At 38.9% G+C, this 19,036-nt stretch overlaps 1 protein-coding gene across 11 annotated transcripts in view; it reads left to right on the forward strand.

Moving 5' to 3' along the window:
• The window catches only part of MAGI2 (membrane associated guanylate kinase, WW and PDZ domain containing 2), a 714,127-nt gene that overhangs the window by 472,924 nt on the left and 222,167 nt on the right, over positions 1 to 19,036 (forward strand). For all 11 annotated transcript variants that reach the window (XM_066182812.1, XM_066182813.1, XM_066182802.1 and 8 more), the window contains 2 exons: positions 5,949 to 6,162; positions 18,321 to 18,400. In XM_066182812.1, the coding sequence (XP_066038909.1) occupies positions 5,949 to 6,162; positions 18,321 to 18,400 (294 nt within the window). The remainder of the gene's footprint in view (positions 1 to 5,948; positions 6,163 to 18,320; positions 18,401 to 19,036) is intronic.

The following is a 19,036-nucleotide window of genomic DNA, read 5'->3' on the forward strand; positions in this document are numbered from 1 at the left end:
CATGGATGAGAACATAAAATGAAATATTACAAGTTCTCTAAATGTATAGGTTACTGTGAAACAAAAAATCCATTACCTAATCTTCTAAGCTCTGTAGAAGGATTTTCATACTGCAAAGTCTATATATACCCTTTAAGTTCCTGCTTCATTACAAAGTATAGTGAATTTGATATCTTCCCATGCAGAATGGTTTTGCTGCATGCTTTTCTTTAGCTATTGCCTAACATTACATATTAAGGGGAAATTCCTGTGGAGGATCCATCCCCATCTACCAGGGGTGTCCAGGAGCAGTGGGGTGATGGTGGGTCTGGTTCTTCCCCTTGGCTCTCCAAAGGGCTGCAGTATTGCTCCCTGGCCACTGCCACCACATGCTGCACAAGGCTTGCTCATCCCTTCCACACAGGAGTGCATCTGTTGGCATTGCTCTGGCTCTAAGTGCCTCCCCTGCACAGCTAAGCAGGAAAGGATGAAGCCCAGGGATTCTAACATCAGCGCTGCTGCTGTTGCCAGGATACTTCCACAGAGAAGGAGGCAAAGGCAGGATTTGGTCTCTGATGTGTATTGTAGAAATCGTTAGAAAGATCATTCTTTGTAGTTATTCGAAATGTGCCACATAAGGGACCATTGCTGAGGTGCAATTTCCAGGACAATGTGTTTCAGCTCCAAGTGGATCAAGAGGCAATATTTACCTGCATTTTTCCTTGAATTCTACACCTATAATATGCTTCTCCCAGGCAATTTCTGCGTGAACAATGACTAGGCAGCACCCAAGAAGCAGGCACTGGCATGTGCTGTGTAACAAAATGAAATACATGAGCATGGGTGTAAGACAGCCTTCCCCTTCCCCCTCCTCTCCCCCCCTAAGTAAATCCTGTCGGTGTGGCCAGCAGAACAAGCAGTGCCTGTGTTGGCTCTCATGGTTTTATAAGCAGGGTTTTGTTGTTCAGTCACACTGATTGAGGACTTTGGGGATTGGAGCAAAGCAGCTCTGTACATACATGCTGTGTTGCCTTTGTTGGGCAGTGTGGCTCCCACAGACCCGGTTACTGCAGTCATTTTCTCTGTGAACTGAGAGAGGCTTAGTCACCTCTAAAATGTCACTGCATTAGTAGTTTGTGTCTCTAAACAATCAGGAAAAAGAGAATATTTTAATTAATTTATTTATTTTTAAAGTCTTGGTGGAGAGAGCATTTTAGTTTTTATAAAGAATCAGCAAAGGTAGGACATTTGTTATTGCCAATTCTTTTAGAAAGTGTGTTCTATTTTAAATACTTCACTTCCAGGAGGAGGCTTTTATTAATTAAAAGACTCCTGGGACATCTGAAACATTGGTTCATTTTTTATAGATGCTCAGCAATTTAATGGCTTATTAACTGCATATCTGAGCCTGTCAACTCAAAGGACCGCTCTAACACATAGGACCATGAGGCTGAAATTGTAGCAGATCTGAGATGATTCTGAAGAAAAGAAACCCATCCTTATCAGACCAATTAAGCGATATCTGTGGTTACAGAGATCTTTGTGCTTTTGGTCTGAATTTTCAGGCAACTTTTCATTGTCTGTTGGCATAATCTGTGCAAGTGTTGAGCTTTTGCAATTTTTTGTTAATACCTTGCATATGCCTTGCTTCAAATCTATCAAATTTCCCTGAGACACCTCTATATGGACAAAGTGACTATAATTGTCTGCCCAAAATGTTTATTCTTTCTGATTTGTGTCACCTGTCCTCAGCCCAGAAGCCACCAGGAATCCTCCTCAGTGCTTCAAGATGGGGCTTTTGGCCCTTTTAGGATGGAGTGCTCTCTGTCATTCATCCTGGATCAAATTCTCTCAGGACAAAATAGTATGATTTGGGAGGTGGGATGTATCTCATCCAGCTTTAGTAAATTATATGCCTAAATACCTTACTTTTTTGTTTGAGCTATTTGTCTCTGATCTGTTGATATAAAATAATAAGAAAAAAAATTTGAAGTGTAAGAGAGCATAGCTGCCTTAGATACACATTTTAGGGGATGACCTCTACAATTTAGAATGATTAATTCAGCCTGCAGATACAGAAAAGCCTAAATGGCTAAATATAAATAAAGAACCTTACTATTTTCCAAGGTACATATGAGAGGCATAATCTGTAGGTTAACTGTTAAGATGGGCAAGTCTAGTACTGGGTTTCTTACACTTAGTGCAGTTGTCCTCATTACTGGGTGAGAGATATTGCACCTGAGAAGACTTTCCTGAAGGATGCTGTGTTGAAATTAATGATTTCTGCAAAACTGATACTTTGACCAAAGAGGTAAAAGGATGCTTGATCAAATTGTAACCAGAAACTTGTCAGACATTCAGCAGTTTTTACTGCTGTCAATGTTTATGTCTGCGATGGATTGAGTCGGTCTCCTTCACATCCAGCATCAGTATTTGGCACTGTGCTGGTCATGTCACATTTGTTTTCCACTGCTGACTGATGAAGTTTATCATCCAAACTCCAGAAGAATCACTTTAACATTGAAAGCATGCTTATGTATGTGCATTATTCTGACAGTACTTGAGCAGTGATAAGTTGCACCCAGAGAATGAAGTTCTGTCAGGCTCAAATTAATTGAGGCATAAGATATGACATAAAGTTTCAAAATTATCATTCCAGGCCTTAGGAATGAGCAAAAGACCAGAGTCCCAATGCCATCAATCATCATGCAAAGTGCACTAGTCCCAGGCAACAGGTTGAGTTCATTGTTTTATTATTACACAGCAAAGACAGCCAGAGGCATGAAAACAAGATACAAAGCTTCCAACAGCCATGAGATTTAAAAACATACAAAAGTTGGTATCCATTGATTTTTCTAGGTGCATTCTTTAAACTCCATTTATCACAACTAGATCACATCCTGTGACCCACACAATACCCTCTTCTCATGACTCTTGCTTTCCTTGCCCAGGTCAGCTCCTGGTTCCCACTGTGACAGGAGTCTGTGGGAGAGGTGCCTACATACCAAAGCACCGAGCCCTGAACATGGCTTCAGCACTATGGGAAAGGGAAAAACTCCAAGGCTGCAAGGTTATTTCTTTACAAGAAAACTCACATATATATTGACAAACATGAGTTAAACTACTCTTGTATCCAACAGTTATTTTAAAAGGATGGGTTCTTTTCTGTACAGAATTTAAGAAATTAGACAATTGATACAATAAAGGTACAAAGAAATGAAATATTTTTATTCAGAACTGCTAAAACCACCCCATAAATTAGTATTTAATAATACTTTTTTTTTTCTTTGCTGATATTACTTGGGTCAGTTGGTTCCTTTGGATGAAGAGACTACGTTTTTGAATTTCTCTGCATGAATAATCTGCAGCACTAAAATAAAGGAATAAAGTGACATGGTCCCCTTAATGTGTTTAGATGGTAAATTTCAAGAATTAGACTGTAAATAATAGAAACAATTTTCACAGGGTTTTTTTTTTCCTGTCATCATGATGGCTGGGATTTGTTAATATAGTTATTGAAAATCATGAATCTGACCCATCAGACCTGTTAAAAATAAGATCTTGAGGAAGAACAAATATTAGAGATATCATGGCAAAATCCCAGGACACAGCAGTGTCACCACATCTGTGCTCTATCAGACGAACTGGTTGATCAATAGTCATTGTATGTGATGCACCTGTGCCCCAAATGAATCTGTTCTACTGTGGTCATATCTGCCACGTGGCCTTATGTCTTATATTCATTTCAATCTGCGTGCCTTCCTTCCTGTAGTAGAAATGTGGTCAAGACTGCAGGCAGCCTCAGAAATATAACTCACAGATCTATTAATAATGCCTGAAACAGATTAAGACTTTTGCTTTGCAAAGATAAGAACAAAAGACTCCAAAAATTTTTCAGCAATTATTACATTGTCCTGTTCTCAGGGGAAGTGGGGACCATATATCATCTCTGCTTTGCAGGAAGCTTTTACAGATTTGAAAATGCTATAGACAGTTAGATTCATGTTTTCAAACAGCATTAAAATGATTGCAATTCCACATAATTCAAGCATGAATTAAAATTTAGCAACATGAGCTGCATGTGGATGTAGAGCTGTAGATTACCTTTCCCAAGGTTGGATCTGGGGTTTTTTTCATGTTATTCTGAAGGATTGATGTGTCAGTGTCAAAAGTATTTTTTAAGATCATGAAAGCTGTATATACCATTTATCCCCAAGAGGCAGCACCTTTTACTATATCATGTAAAGAAAAAAGATTAGTTTGACACAATTTCTTCCTGAAAAGTCTTGACAAATATTTATAGCCTCTGAAGAGTTTACATGTAGGTGGTTTGATTCTTACTGCCAATCCTAGGAATTAAAACAAGAAAGATGTGCAGTTACAGTTTCATGGGTCTTCCTCCTCCATTTTTATTTTTATAAAAGGACAAAATGGACGAATTGAGCAAATCATTTCAGAGGAAGCTTAAGTACTCAGAAATTAAGAATATAAAGCTATCCAAAAACTAAATCATAGATACCTTGCTGAAACCAGGGTTGTGTTTGTCCTTTCCAAGTTTCTTGTCCCCATGAAGCCTGGAAGGTGTTGCTGTTACTTGCCATGAATCCGCTTACCTTTATCCTAGGTTCCACTTCGTCCAGCTCTGCCTATTGAGAACACCTGGTAAATCTAAGTTTCATCTGATCTGTTCTCAGCCCACTCCACCTTCTTTAGCCCTATTGCTGATATTATGTTAGTCATTTAATCACAGGTGGGTTTTTTGTACTAGTGGCTGAGGCAAAAAGAGCACTAATTGCCTTGGGGTTTTTATGCGTCATAAACTATTAACTTTCCTTCCAACACATTAGAATGAGTCTGCTTTTGGCATTATTATTATTATTATTATTATTATTATTATTATTATTATTATTATATTGTTATTATTGCACTTAGAGAAAGTTTTCTTGTTAGCCCTAATGTCCTGACTCTGTCCCACTTTCTAGACTGACAGTTCTGTTTTGCTGTTACATGCCCATGTTGTTTTTCTGTGTTCATCCTTAAGAATTTAATCTAGTTTTCACCTTTTGTACAATTCTGTCTGAAATAGAAGATCATTGCAAATTTGTGACTTAATTAAAATTATCTTGGATTATATTTACTATTTTTCTTTTTCATTACAATTTGTACTTGCATTCTGAGTATTGCTTCTTCAATCTTTACTAGCTCTCCTAAACTTTTTCTCTTACCATTGCTTGCCATAATATTGCATGTATTGGTTCTGTGGGTTAATTACAATCTAGGCCTTTATAAACAGTTTTTGTTAATTTTTTGTTCCTCTTTTTTCTTGCTTTTTTAAGCATTACTAATTAGCACATTTCACCCAAGCTGTCTTCCACCTTCCTACATGTTTCACACAGGTACTGCATAGTTCCTTGCTCTGGGTGCACTGTTAGATCATTTAATAAATTGTCATTTTCTTGAACTTTACTGTAGACTACCGTGTTGACATGTTGAAGCATTTGGTATTGGCTGTGGGAAACTAAGCCTCCCACAGGTCGTATCGGCAATGAAATCACAACCACTTTCTGTGATTAATATATTGCTGAGTTGATGGATGTCATTGGTTTCTTTGATATATGGATACCGATAAAACAATTAGTGCATATACATTTTTTTTTACATGAAAAGGATCTGTAGTCTGTAGTAAAATAGTGGGGTAGTTGTTTTAAATGTGTATATATATGTGTTTATGAGTATAGTTAAGACAAGAGATAATAGAGGTTTACTAGTTTCTTGTTTCAGTTTGGTTTTCTTGCTTTATTTTCTTTTACTGTGTTCCAAATAAAATGCATCATCAGAGGGACCCTTTTGTAAACCAAAGAACTTTTTTCTCTTTATTTCAAGGCTTGCAGTTCACAGAGAATTGCACTCAGTAAATTCTTCAGCATTAAGGTGAATATCCAAAGCCTGTAATTTTTCTTCTCTTGTAGAATCAAGTGAACATGAAGAGAAGAGTACAGCTGTCTCGGGTGAGGCTTCTACCACCCAGCCTTGTCCTGCACCAGGATATGGTCAGCCTGAAGAAGTGAAGGAGGATACGGATGTAACAAAACAGAGTAAACCTGAAGAGAATGATGACTTGGGCCCACTGCCTGATAACTGGGAAATGGCTTATACAGAAAAGGGGGAAGTCTACTTTATTGAGTAAGTCTTATTTCTTCTATTTTTAATAGCTGTATTGTACTTAACTGGGTGGGAAAATGGTTTGTATGGTGAAGCGGAGCATTGCACTCCTCCTCATTAAAACAGCAGGAATGTTCTGGCTGTCAGGACTCCTGAGGACTGGTGGCAATTCCTGCATTAGTGATTTAGATGGAAGCCTGCTGGGTTTTAAGATAGGTAACTGATCTGCTTACTTTGATAGCAGGAATTAAAGCTTTTTTTTTCTTCTGTTGAAAGCAAGGCCTTCCTGCTCTTCTGGTGCTTTCTGCTGGAAAAATAACACAATCACTGGTTTTGTCTTTCCTTATGTGGACAGGGGTGGAAAGCGTGAAGCTTTTTGCCAGTTAAGGAAGGGAAAATGAGTGTACTAAAAACTAGCTAATGAACAGTAGAGGGAGACTATGCTGTATATAGAAGTAGTAAAATAAATGAGTGGACTACAAGGAGAATTTATGTGTAGAAACTTTTCCCTGTTGGTAGACTATAGATACCTGTTACTAATTAGTAAACTCATGGAAGTAATCGATATGAAAGTTCTTTATGCTCTTTGTGCTCTCATTAAGCCATAAGAGAGCTTTCAAAGGAGGGCCATGAGAATGGTGAAGGGTCTGGAGGGGAAGCCTTATGAGGTGCAGCTGAGGTCACTGGGTTTATTCAGCCCAGGAAAGAGGACGCTGGGGGTGAGGCCTTGGGTAGGCTGGCCTGGAACAGAGGCTGGACAGAGCAAAGAGAATAAAGCAGGTATTCATGAAAAAGTCCTTAAAGAATACACCTAGGGCAGTACAAGAGCCTGGCCAGGGCTGCACCCAAGGTGGACCCAAAACGGTCACAAAATGGACAACCAGTCAAGATGTTTCACACTTTTACAAGTTTTGGTCCATCTGCTTGTCGGGGTTTATTGTCCAATTACAGCTTCAGGTTATGAAGTACCATCCTCCCTGTTCTCTCCCCTCAGCCCTCCATTGTTTATGCTCTTTTGGGCCTGAAACTTGTAACAGTTGTCCTTGGTCTCAAGCTGGAACAGGGTTTGTTTTGTCAACCTACCCTGTGAAGAAAGCTTACTAACACTGAATATGAGGCTCAGAACTACACAAATAGGCAGCACAGAATCTGAAAAATATGAAAGCTAAAACTTAAGGCATCAGGGGGAGAACCCATTCTAGTCTGCAGCTTCCTCATAAGGGGACGAGGAGGGGTAGGCACTAATTTCACTCTTGGGTCCAGGGACAGGACTCAAGGAAATGGCCTAAAGCTGAGTCAGAGACATTTAGATTGGATATCAGCAAAAAGTTTTTCAGCACAGAGGGTGGTTGGGTGCTGGAACAGGCTCCCCAGGAAACTGGTCACAGCACCAGGCCTGACAGAATTAAGATGTTTGGACAATGCTCTCAGGCACATGGTGTGATTGGAGTGTCCTGCACAGGGCCAAGAGTTGGACTTGATGATCTTGATGGATCCCTTCCAACTCGGCACATTCTATGATTCTATGATCAATGTATATTACCAGGATAAAAATACAGCAAGTTTCTGAGTTGGTATACCACTGTGTTCCACAAAAGAAAAAAGAGAATGGAAAAACCAACATTTTCATCAGTAGAACTCTACTACAGAGGTAGAAGGAGCATTTACGTTTGCTTTAAGGAACTGCCACAGTTAGGAGCATTATCTGTTATTCTGATTATTAGTAAGTAAAAATAACATTTGGTGGTGTCAGTTATGCATTAAATCCTGTATTTAATTTAAAATGTTGTGACTATCACATGAAGTGTAAACAAATGTTAAGAATAAAGATTGTGCATGTGACTTTTTAATGAATACTGGCATGGCCAACTATAGCTTCTGGCATATACAAGGCTGAAAATAGCAGCAACTATTAAAACATAAGTGTGTTTGCTGAAAAGGGCAAAAATATGCTTATTCTAGAAAAAGAATAATTATAATAACTTTTATCCAAGCAAGCAAGAGTTAGGATGACCTCAGGGATAGTTGAAATTCTTGTTTCCTTCTTACCTTACTCCCAAATTTAATTTTTCTGCACATACTGAATGCTCTGACAGAAAGCAAACTGAATTATATAGCACTTTTATTTTACTTGTGACAAAATTGTGTGGTACATTTGGGGGACATGGGAAAGGATGATGGGTAGATCACTAACACACCAAACTGTGAGAGTAGTCAATACTGCAGTAGGTAATTTAACAGAAAATAAATATATATTTTGTAACAAATACAGTTAATGCAAATAGCCCTGACACTCTACAGAGCAGCCATTGCACTCCTCAAATTCCTTTGATGTTACAGCTTACTTCCTTTCCTGGAAATGCTCTGGTTCACACTGCAGTTCTGACAAAGCTCATCATTCGCTTCCACTAACTGAATGTTATGTAAAGCAAATAAATCAATCAGAGATGCAGACTGGAGGGCTGGAGGGCTGTTGTAAGGGCTTCTTGCTTTTGGGATTCTAGTCTTGAACAATGCATTTACAGAAAAGTGCAATTACAGGTCTGTAAAAATACTACATTATTTACAAGAATCCTAGCAAAACTCTGATCATTTGAGTTTTCACATTGCAGTCTTCGCAGGGTTAAGTAGGAATGTAATGCTGTGGGGATGCTGTTAAATTGCCTCTTTGTTTACAAGTCACTTTGGTTAATGGCATGAAGAGACTCCATTTGCTTTCACAAAAAAACGGAAAGATAAAAAGACAACAAAAACCTATTTGTCTAACAACATCTCCCTGAACAGTAGTAAAGATTATACTAGATTATTAAATAATAGATGAAAACCAAACATTTTTAAAGTGTACATCACAATGAGTAGGAAAAAAAGTCACACTAGGCAGCATCTTTATTGCTTTATTTGAGGCTCATGTGAATTGTGCCTTTAAACACTAAAGCCTTGTGCCTTTAAACACTAAATGATCTCAAGTTCCAGGTTGTCACAGGTATACCCAAAGGTCTTAGATTTCAGGAGAGCATTTTCATTCATTCACCTCAAATTAACCTCTAAAATTCAGATGTGATCTCACTTACTAAAACTGCCATCAGAATAATGTGGCACATTTACAGTGAGAGGAAGTGATTTCATAAGGGGAAAGATAATTGTCTATAGACAGGATTATTTATTTGTTAATCATTAATGGTTCAGTTAACATTTTGTAAAGCACAGTGGAAGGAATTTCTTCTGCCTCAAGGACTACAAAGACAAAAAAAAAATATAATCTACCAGATTCACTGAATGATTCAGAGGATGGTTGTAATTTAGAGCATGTTGTCTTGGTCTGTTTCTTCCTTTCATTCCCTATTTGACATAGGTGCATGACCCTATGTTTACCTATTTTAGCATTCACAGACAGAACAAGAGCATCTCTTCTTGCCACATAATACCAGTGTTTTTCAGGAAGAGCTACTTAAGTACATTTCTAGGGCTGTTTCCAGCCTCCCTTACATATGAATCTGAATTTTCAAATACAGGCACACACTATACAAATAAGACTCCATCTCTTACATTTGGTTTCACTGAGAACATATGCTAATGAGAACATGCAATAATTAACAGACTGTATATAAATTGGAATGCCATCAAAAAAACCCTCTAGTTTTGCTCCTTCTTTCCTGCTTTAAATGTGGCTGATAAGTGTGGCATATTTTGGCATGGTTAAATAAATCATAGTTGTCATTGATTTTTAGCTTTTCCCTTTCCCAGGGCTAAAGAAAAGGCTGTGATTCTCCGTAGACTTCAGACCTTGCCTTGCCAGCAACCCTCAAACCACATACTAGAGACCCAAGTTTGTGTTGTCCTCACAAAGTCAGCAGATGCTGGTTGTGTTAGATCCCAAGCAATCAGTGTTTGTTGTGTCGGTCCAGTGCAATGCTGAAGTGAATCAAAAAGGACCCAGATTCTAGGTGCATATGCTATCATGTGCAGTCAGCCTGAAATGTGGCCCTCACCCAACTATCCAGCTGCAACCCATACATTATTACATCATAGACTGTCCTGTACAGTTGGCTACACATTTTAATTCTTGTTTATAAAAGGCAGAATTGGTTTTCTGTCTTTCTCCAGCCTTCCATCTATGTATAGGCAGCAGAACTCTGAGAGGGCTGCAAGGACAGTAGGACATGAAACCTAAAGCTATTTGACTCCATGCTGTCCAAAAGCATATATGGTTTCCTTTGCGTATACTACATTAATTGTTTTCTTAGTAGAGAAATGTCTAGAATAAATGCAAACCACTGTAGAACGTCTTTAAAGGGTCATCTTTTTTGACTTGTGCTGATGAATTTTAGGAGAATGCGGCCACATAAGGTTTGACAAACCACTTTTCAGTACATCTTGCAGACATTCAGTCTCTGACTACTTCCACACCTACTTCTTAAAACAGCATAGTCAGCATTGCTTTTTGGACCTGTTGCAGTATCTTTTCTAGTTGTTAAAGATTTTTTTCCTTTATGAAAGTACCATAAAAGTCTAAAAAGCAGCTATAAAATAGTCCTTTGCCAAGGACTCTCCTTTTCACTGTAAAAAAAAGCCATTAAATTTTTTAATACAGCTGGTGCAATTTCAGGTGATATCTGAAGAGTACAGCTACAAGAATATTGCTATGGACTTCACTGGGATCAGTTTTTATTTGTAGTAGTTTTAAGGCAGAAAAGTTTTTTGACTGCAGGAGTAACATTTATCCCAACATCTTGTTTAGCTGAAGAACCATGATATATTTAGTTGTTCCTGATTGCTCCACCAGTTCACCATCAGAAAGCAGGATAGTTAAGCCCAGATCCACCATTATTATATTTTTTCTAGAAGATACTAAAAGTACTGGGTAGAAGCATACCTTTCTACCTGCTCAAGATTAATTTCACATCCTGCAGTAACTGCAGGAACTTTTATAAGTTAGTTTGTCACTTCTATGTGTACGTTGCATCATCAGAGTATCAGTCCATAATACTGAAATGTTTTGGTTGTCTGGATATTTCTGCCACTTGAATTAAGTAGCAATTAGGGTTAACAGTTTGGCAGGGGGGGTGTTTTTTGTTGGGTTTTTTGGTTTTTGTCTGGTTTTTTGGGGGGTATTTTTGGGGGGGGGGGGTGTTGTAATTGGTTTTTTTTCGCACATACTGTTATAATATTCACTTCTAATGGGATTTTTCTTTGGGAAACAAGCCATCTTGTATCAGTATGATACATTGTGTAGACAATTCTGATCCATCAGGGGTCTTGTGAATATCATTATAACTGTAATTTGTTTTCTTTGTTTATATGTTGGATGGGATCTGTCAATTTTGGTCAGCATGAAAAATCAGATTTCTAATGCACTTTGCACTACAACACAACACACAATGGGACAGGCAGCTGGAAGAAACTGAGAGGGATCTTTTCTCCTGAGACCACTTCCTTGCCTCATGACAAGTTAATTTGGAACATGAAGATGGCAGAACTGGAAAAAATTTGTGGAATTCTGAATTCTTTTTTTTTTTTTTTTCATCTTGTCTATTGATATTATAAAGACATTATGAGTCTGTACTAATGGTGTTCTCTCCCTTGCTCTCACTTGCTGTTTTTATCTGTGCTGACATCCAGGTCAAACTGCCAGCTTAACTCCTCTTGTCTTTCCTCACTTTCTTATTTCTTGTCTTTCCCCCAAAGGTCTCTGCTGCTGTGCTCTGCAGAATTAATCTTCCAGCACATTTCCTCTGATATTTGTAGTGTTGTTATAACTTTTCTCCTTTGTATTTACTGAACTAGAAGAATCAGCTCACCTGCCTTGCCATATAGCATTAGGTATCTAACGTAAACCAGTTGCCAAGACTCCTTCTGTGGTCAATGGAGAGAGATAATTACCTCCAGAGGCTGATTCATCCTGTCCATATATAAGGGCATAATTAATTTGCCAAAATACAGCTGCTTCTACTAGTAAATATGTCTCCAGATATCCAAAACTATGTCTGCAGTAGTATGTAATTTGTGTCAGGAGTACACTTTTGAAGGAAATCTTCTGGTTGTCTTCACACACTGTGATTTGGCTCACATTTCAGTGTGCCCACATTGGATTCCTTTCAGATGAAACAGAAAAGAAAGTTGATCTCTGGGAGTGTACTTAGTTTTCTACAACCTCTGGACCCTGAACTCCATCCATGAGACCAGATTTGAGTTAAAACTAGGCTGAGATCCTTCTGATCCCATTTCCATATCTAAATTAGCAATATCAGAAAACTGCAGAGTGAAACTCTTGGTTCTGATGACCTAGCAGCCACAGCTTCTAGGTCTTTTTGGGTGCCATGGTCTGCATGCCTGTGAATGTAGTGCAGTAGGTGAGCTCCTGCTGTGCATCTTTTGGTTTAAATTCAAGTGAAAAGCTTACAAACTTGGAGAATGCTTAGTGTGAAAAAGAAGATAACTGAGAGATTCATTTGAAAAGTGACCTCCTGATCTAAGGCAAAGCACCTGTAGAGGCACAGTAACAGCCCAAGACATCTCCATTGTCGTGGCAGATATGAGACAGAACTTTTCAAAGTCAGGACCCTTCTGGAGTGACAGCCAGAGGCCATTTGGGAGATGACATACCAGCATTATGTCACTTAAGAGCAGATGGTTAGGTGGTTCTGCTGGATAATAGGTAAGACAAATTATTCTGTATAGGTGTCTCTCCCTTGAAGAGAGACAAATCCTACACAACTAGCTATGTAATTTTTGTAGTCACATGAGATGAAACCCATTCTTTGTCAGACATTTAAACTGCCTCAGTCAAAGAGAATTACTTCAACAGCAGAAATTACCAGAGGAGACTTTAGGTATTTATATATTCCCCAAAAAGTCTTGCATAAGCATCTTCTGCTCCTGTGAATGCCTAGAGGCAGCGCCACTGTCTCTGGGCTGACTGCATAAGTGCTTATCTACTGCCCAAAGCCATCTAAGATTCACAGGATAGGAACTCCCAAACCCAGGTCTCTTAAGGACCATGAACTCTGAGCACACTGTGAAATGCAAGGCAAGCTGGCAGTCACAGCTGCTGCCATACAAACCACTGCCAGAGGACAACTTCCTTTTGTATCTGTTCCTGCATGTGTGGAAGAAGTTTAGGTAGAATCCCACAATGAATCAATTGCAAAATTGCTGCTTTAATGACCTGTTTTCCTATCCATGTCCCTCCACACACAAATTACTTGAAGATCATTATTGTGCCACTTGAAAATCTCTGCAGATACACAATGCTTCAGCATAAAGAAAAAGGAGGGAGGAGTTATCATTGTTGAAGTTAGGGGGCCTACAGAGCATTGTGGTTTTCTTCTCGTATGCTCCCCTTTGCTCAAGCTGTTAGATCAAGGACCAGCTTAAATGTGAGGTGTTCACTAGAAAAACCCACACAAACCCACATGTGCTGCCCCCAAACACACTGAAACAGAACACTGGTAAGTGCCCATTTTGAAACGCTTTTCACTACGACATGCAAGTTACATACCTTGCCAGATGTACAATTTAGACTAGGTTTGCAGTGCTTTTAAAGGACATTGAGGCTATTTCTGTCAGTAAGTACTTTTTATATTTCCTTCAAAAATATTTCAAGAGATTGCCTGAAGGCTTTGTTAGTACAAGAAACTTTGTCTGTCAAACTGCTTTAAACTGACAGGTTGTTAACACAAATCCATTATATTCAAATCTTGAGTAAAATAATATATTGTCTAACAAATAATTATAATAAAAAGATAAAATTTTGTTTGATAAGAAAAGCCATACTCCTAGTGTTTTTTACTTCCTAAAGATATTGATTAGTATCCAGTGAGATTCCCAGAAAGCCTCTGGTCCTGGTACCCAGCTCCAGAGCTATTAACAGGGAACAGAGACATTCAGTCAGTCTGTGTCAAGTCTTAAAAGCAGAGCTACAAAGAAAATCTGGAGAAGAATATGAGGTTGATTCAAGGCTTCTGGGAAGTGTTCAATGCTTTCTTTCACTCTGTTTAAACCAGCTGAAGAACATTTTTTCCACAAATATTTAAAATTGTGTGCAACTAATACCAGATGACTGGTATTATGTTATAATAAACTGTTTCTGCTAGGTACAAACACTTGGCAAAGAGAGAGGATTTAAGTTAGTTCAGCAATACTTATTTTATTGACTTTTGGCTAAAATATTAAGCTCCACTGCTTTACTGAATGACCTTAAAAAAAAAAAAAGCTGCAATACACTTCAGGCCTATATGCAGTTTCTATTTTGTGCATAAGTAACAAATTCAGATGAAATTTAAAAAGTTGTGCTCTTTCCATGCTCCACCTGTTTGAAGCAAGACCAAAGCAATCCTTAGTTAAGGAAACTTTGCTTTCAAGGCTTCAAAAATTGTGATTTTACTGTTGATTTTTAGAGAGATTCTAAGACATGCATCATTGATTTGCCAGCACTTATCTCAGTAGTCTTAACTAGTAATCAAAATCATTGAAATTAGGTAAAAATGGGCTTTCTAGACATTTTTTTAAATGATAAGGTGTAGTTATTGCCAAGTAATGAAGCATCGGTCAGTGTAAAATGTGGCTGGAGCTACAGCTGTATTTCTCACAGGATGCTTTTGTTGCATCACTTCACTTTCGTTCTGTCACTGACAACTCCAAATGGGTGTTTGAGCATTTACTCCACAACTGCTGCTGCAATTCATCTGCAGTTCATTCATGACTAATCTGTAAATCCCCAGCCCCTTTTCCTTCTGGTCTGTCTATAAGACTTCCCAAATGGACACACATGAGTAGACCTAGTGGTAAGGTAGGCAGGTTATGCCCCCTTCAAGGTTTTTAGTGCTTAAAAAACATTCCATCTGCACAGCCTATGCAGCAGATATGTGTTAATGTTACTTTTGCCATTAGTGTGAATTTGACCAATTTACTGTTCTTTCTGTCTCCTCTCCCATAGTTGAAACTTTCCTATCAAGGCTTCCTTTAAATTACACTAAAAACATTTTAGGAGATAAAGGTTGTCTCCCATTAGCTTTTACAGATGCTAGTCCTTTGCAGAGCTGAAGAGGGAATAGCTGACACAAGGGAGACTGGAGGAATACCCTGCCAAGTAAAACTCCAATGCAGGGCGGAAGTAGACATGCACAAAAAGCATGATATTGTACTCCAGGGCTACTCATTTCCCTCTTACTGAGAGCAATGTGACAGTAGCCATGTCTGTCCTCCGTGAAGGAGTGTTTGTGTGTTGTGTATCTGCTTGCTAAGATGATCCAAGCAAACAGCACAGGGGAGAGCATAAGAGGACATCGATGGTACTGTGGAGGTGTTAGAAGTCAGGTGGGGTTGATTCTTTCTTCTTTTATGTCCTGCCTTCAGAGCAGGAAAGGACCCACTAGAGCACTTGTCTAGAAGCCTTTAAAGTCCTGTTGCAAGAGTTGTTTAGTCCCACTGCATTGTATGTTTAGTGTAGATTATGGAGAGGCAGGGCAAGAGAAAAGGCACGGACACAGGAAAGGAAAAGAGGGATGAATTTCAAAAGGTTCTTTGCTCCTGCAATTATTTGTTATAGACAAAAGTTCTTGTGGATGAGTTTTGCTTTTATTGAGTAGCTGAACAGGTTTGACAGATATCACCTAGAAGAGGAGATTGAGTGGTGTAAGTGCTGATGTAAATGAAATATCATCTTCATTCTGTGAAATTTCACTGCAGACTGCAGGATCACTCTTCTGTTGGAAGAGCTGTTGATTTTTTAGTTTTTTTATGATTTTCTTGAATATGGCCATCCTTCAAAAAAAATGGGACATCAGTCCTGCTGGCTTCGTGGAAGCCACATTTATGCTAAAGGGAAGGGTAACTTCTTGCTGTTCTCAGTTTCAACAGAAGCCTTGAAGGTTGTAATCCAACTAATTTACATTTTTAAATATTGACATTGAATTGGCCTTGTTTTCAGCTTGGCACCTGTCTTTGCAGATACTTGAAAACTCTTTCTAAAAATATTATAGGAGTGTTTTCAGGGCTGGTGAATTGGCCTAGTCTGATGGGTGGACATTGGCCAGTTGACTTGCAACAGAGCTGGCTTTTAGTACTGCTGCTGTCACTGGCTTGCTTGGTGGCTCTGGACAATAATTTCATGACTCTGTGACTCCATTTTCTTGCCTCTAAAACAGGGGTAGTTATTTTTACTTCCTTTGTAAAATGCTTTGAGATTTGCTCTATACCACAGCAAATGTTGCTAGTAGTAGTCATATATGGCTCTTTTAAAGCCATAGGAAACTATCTGTGATTCTAATTTAGTCCCTGCAGTCAGTGGGGGTCCCTAAAATAATTCAGAATTAAGAGCTGGGAGAGAGTGACTGTTGTCCAGACATGCCCACACTCCAGAGATGCAACCTCAGCTCCCACAGGTAAGTCCAAGCTTGCTGTGAGCTCTGGCACTGCTAACAGTGGCGTGGAGCTCAGCATGTGCTGCTGGATGCACCCAAGTAGCTCAGTGCACGGATGCTGGGGTGATGAGCCCACGCTGAGCTCCATCCTGCAGCACTGACACTGTTGGAGCATCTCCCCCAGTTAATTTAAAGCTAGCTCAAGTATGTCTGCACAAGCTGTGGTTGGGCTGTGACTGCAGCATAAAAATGCACCCTACAGGAGACCACAGGCAGCCAGAGCTTCTGAGAAAGTGTCTTAGTTACACTTGCAATCAAGCACAGGCTGCTGGCATAATTTCAAATTCACCTTACCTTTGGCTCATCATTCTTCATACTCTGCAAATATAGCTCAGCTCTCAAAGAAAAGGGTTTGTTTATCATCTTCACCTGTCATAAATGGTGTTCTAGACTAGAGAATGCTTTAAAAAAAATTAAATGCCTCAATTTTCGTTTTAGTTGCCATTTTATCCATACGTAAAACTCTGATCTACCTTCTTTCCCATTCAAAATGTGGAGGAAGCTTTAACATGGTGACAATTATGCTGAGAAGTAGACACTGTCGCTGTTTTGAGAGAGAGGGAGAAATAGAGACAGAGGAAAATTTATCTGCCATGGAAGACAAGGTGGGAGAAGGAATTGGTTCTATTTATTTATTTTTCCCTTGGGGAACCAGTGGTGTTGGTATCATATGGACTGTATTAGTAACTAACAAGCAGTTGCCTCCTAATCCATTTTTTTGCCAGGTCCCCTGTTTTTTTACACCTTATACCAATGTTTATAAGACAAGTTGTAACCACACTTTAAAATGACACAGCAAATTAATAATAGACTAAATAATTCAGTACTGTATGGAATGAGCTTCCTCTAGGATGCATCAGATAAATAAAACATGGGTTAGAAGTGTCTCTGAATGATGGTATTGTAGGAAAGGCATCTCAAAAAATCAAGGAGTAATGATCACATCATTTTCTGGTTTATGGTCTTCTTTAATATATTTGCAATAATTGGCTCCAAATTTAATTGCTTATGGGTGCGGTATACATTGAAAGGATCTGGCTTTAAGTCTCATTAGCTGTGCTAAGTATCAATTCATTTGGCAAAATAATCTCCCAGAAAACAATTTGTGCCAGTTCAATGCTCTTTGATGGCTGATTTCTCAAAGATCTATTCTGAGCATAGAGAGGAGCCACATGATTCATTCTGCTTGTGCATATCTATTTTATCTCTATAGAAGGATTATATATGGAGATATAAAGGTTTGTTAAACAAAGTATCATTAATCACCCTGTCCGGAAATGTAGACTTTGCAGGAGCATGCTGTAATTTGCATCACTTTTGCTATGCCTTGTCACTGCTGCTGGAGAGAAGTAACAAACCTGTATTTATGAAAAGGACAGGTTTAAGATGAAAATAATTCTATCTGAAACTGTAAGAATGGTACAGAATCCTGTCGCCTGCACTCGATCAACGGGAGAACACTGTATTTGTAATAAATTCCTTTTGCTCTGGATGAGTTCTGCATTTTCAATGAGGTTAACTTGGCAACATTCTAGTTGATTTTAATAAAAATAGCTGCTTTGAGGACAGGGAGCTGAGGTTGCCAAATTTACAACTGCCTTGCACAATTACTCTTACACCTCCTTCAGGGCTACTTAGAACCAGTAAGCAAATTAAGTGTATCGATTGCAATTTTGTTGGACTAACCCTTTTTTCTTAAGGAATAAACTTGATTCCTTTCAGTATGTGTCTGCTCAGAGTGATCTCTTTCCTTTTCAGCCATAACACAAAGACAACATCATGGCTGGATCCACGACTTGCGAAAAAGGCTAAACCTCCAGAAGAGTGCAAAGAAAATGGTAGGTGATTAAGTTTTCCTCGCTGCTCAGAGGGGATTTTCCTTTGTGTGTGTGTGTGTCTCTTTCAGTTCTTAAAAAATCAGGCATTTGGGGGAATGATGAAAGGTGTTTAATTGCTGCTTTGGTTAGAAGCCATAAGAGATACCAGTTCTCAGTGTGCCATGTGTTTCTGCTTTTTATTCCCCTTTCTGATGCTATCCAAAGCTGAGGATCACAAGTGTGTTTTCTGCCTGTTGTGTGTGTGACTCCGGGACTGACCCTCTCCTTCGTCTCCTACAGAGAACTTTGGTCTGTAGAACAGAATCCTTTTCAGATTCTGAGCTTTTAATCTACAGGCGATTCAATGCATAAGGGAAACTAGCAGCACCGTGGGAATATGAATTTTGTTTGATTTGTATTTAAAGGTACAGTGCTATGCTATTTAGTAGCCAATTTAAACAAAATAGTGTCTAATAAAACAGGGTGTGGGAGGGAGAAAAGAGATCAGTGTCTGTCAGAGTTCAAGGCTGGATTCGGGGGGTACTACATTGCTAATGCTTTAAAATGTAAAAACGTACATACTGCTGAGGATGCTTAAAGGAGCTGTAGCTGCTGTGCAGGAGATATTATTATATTGACAGATTCAGAGATTTGAAA

The sequence above is a fragment of the Chamaea fasciata genome, unplaced genomic scaffold, assembly GCF_029207755.1.
Source record: "Chamaea fasciata isolate MVZ Bird 193981 ecotype frontalis unplaced genomic scaffold, bChaFas1.0.hap1 SCAF_5, whole genome shotgun sequence".
NCBI classification, from domain to species: Eukaryota; Metazoa; Chordata; class Aves; order Passeriformes; family Sylviidae; genus Chamaea; species Chamaea fasciata.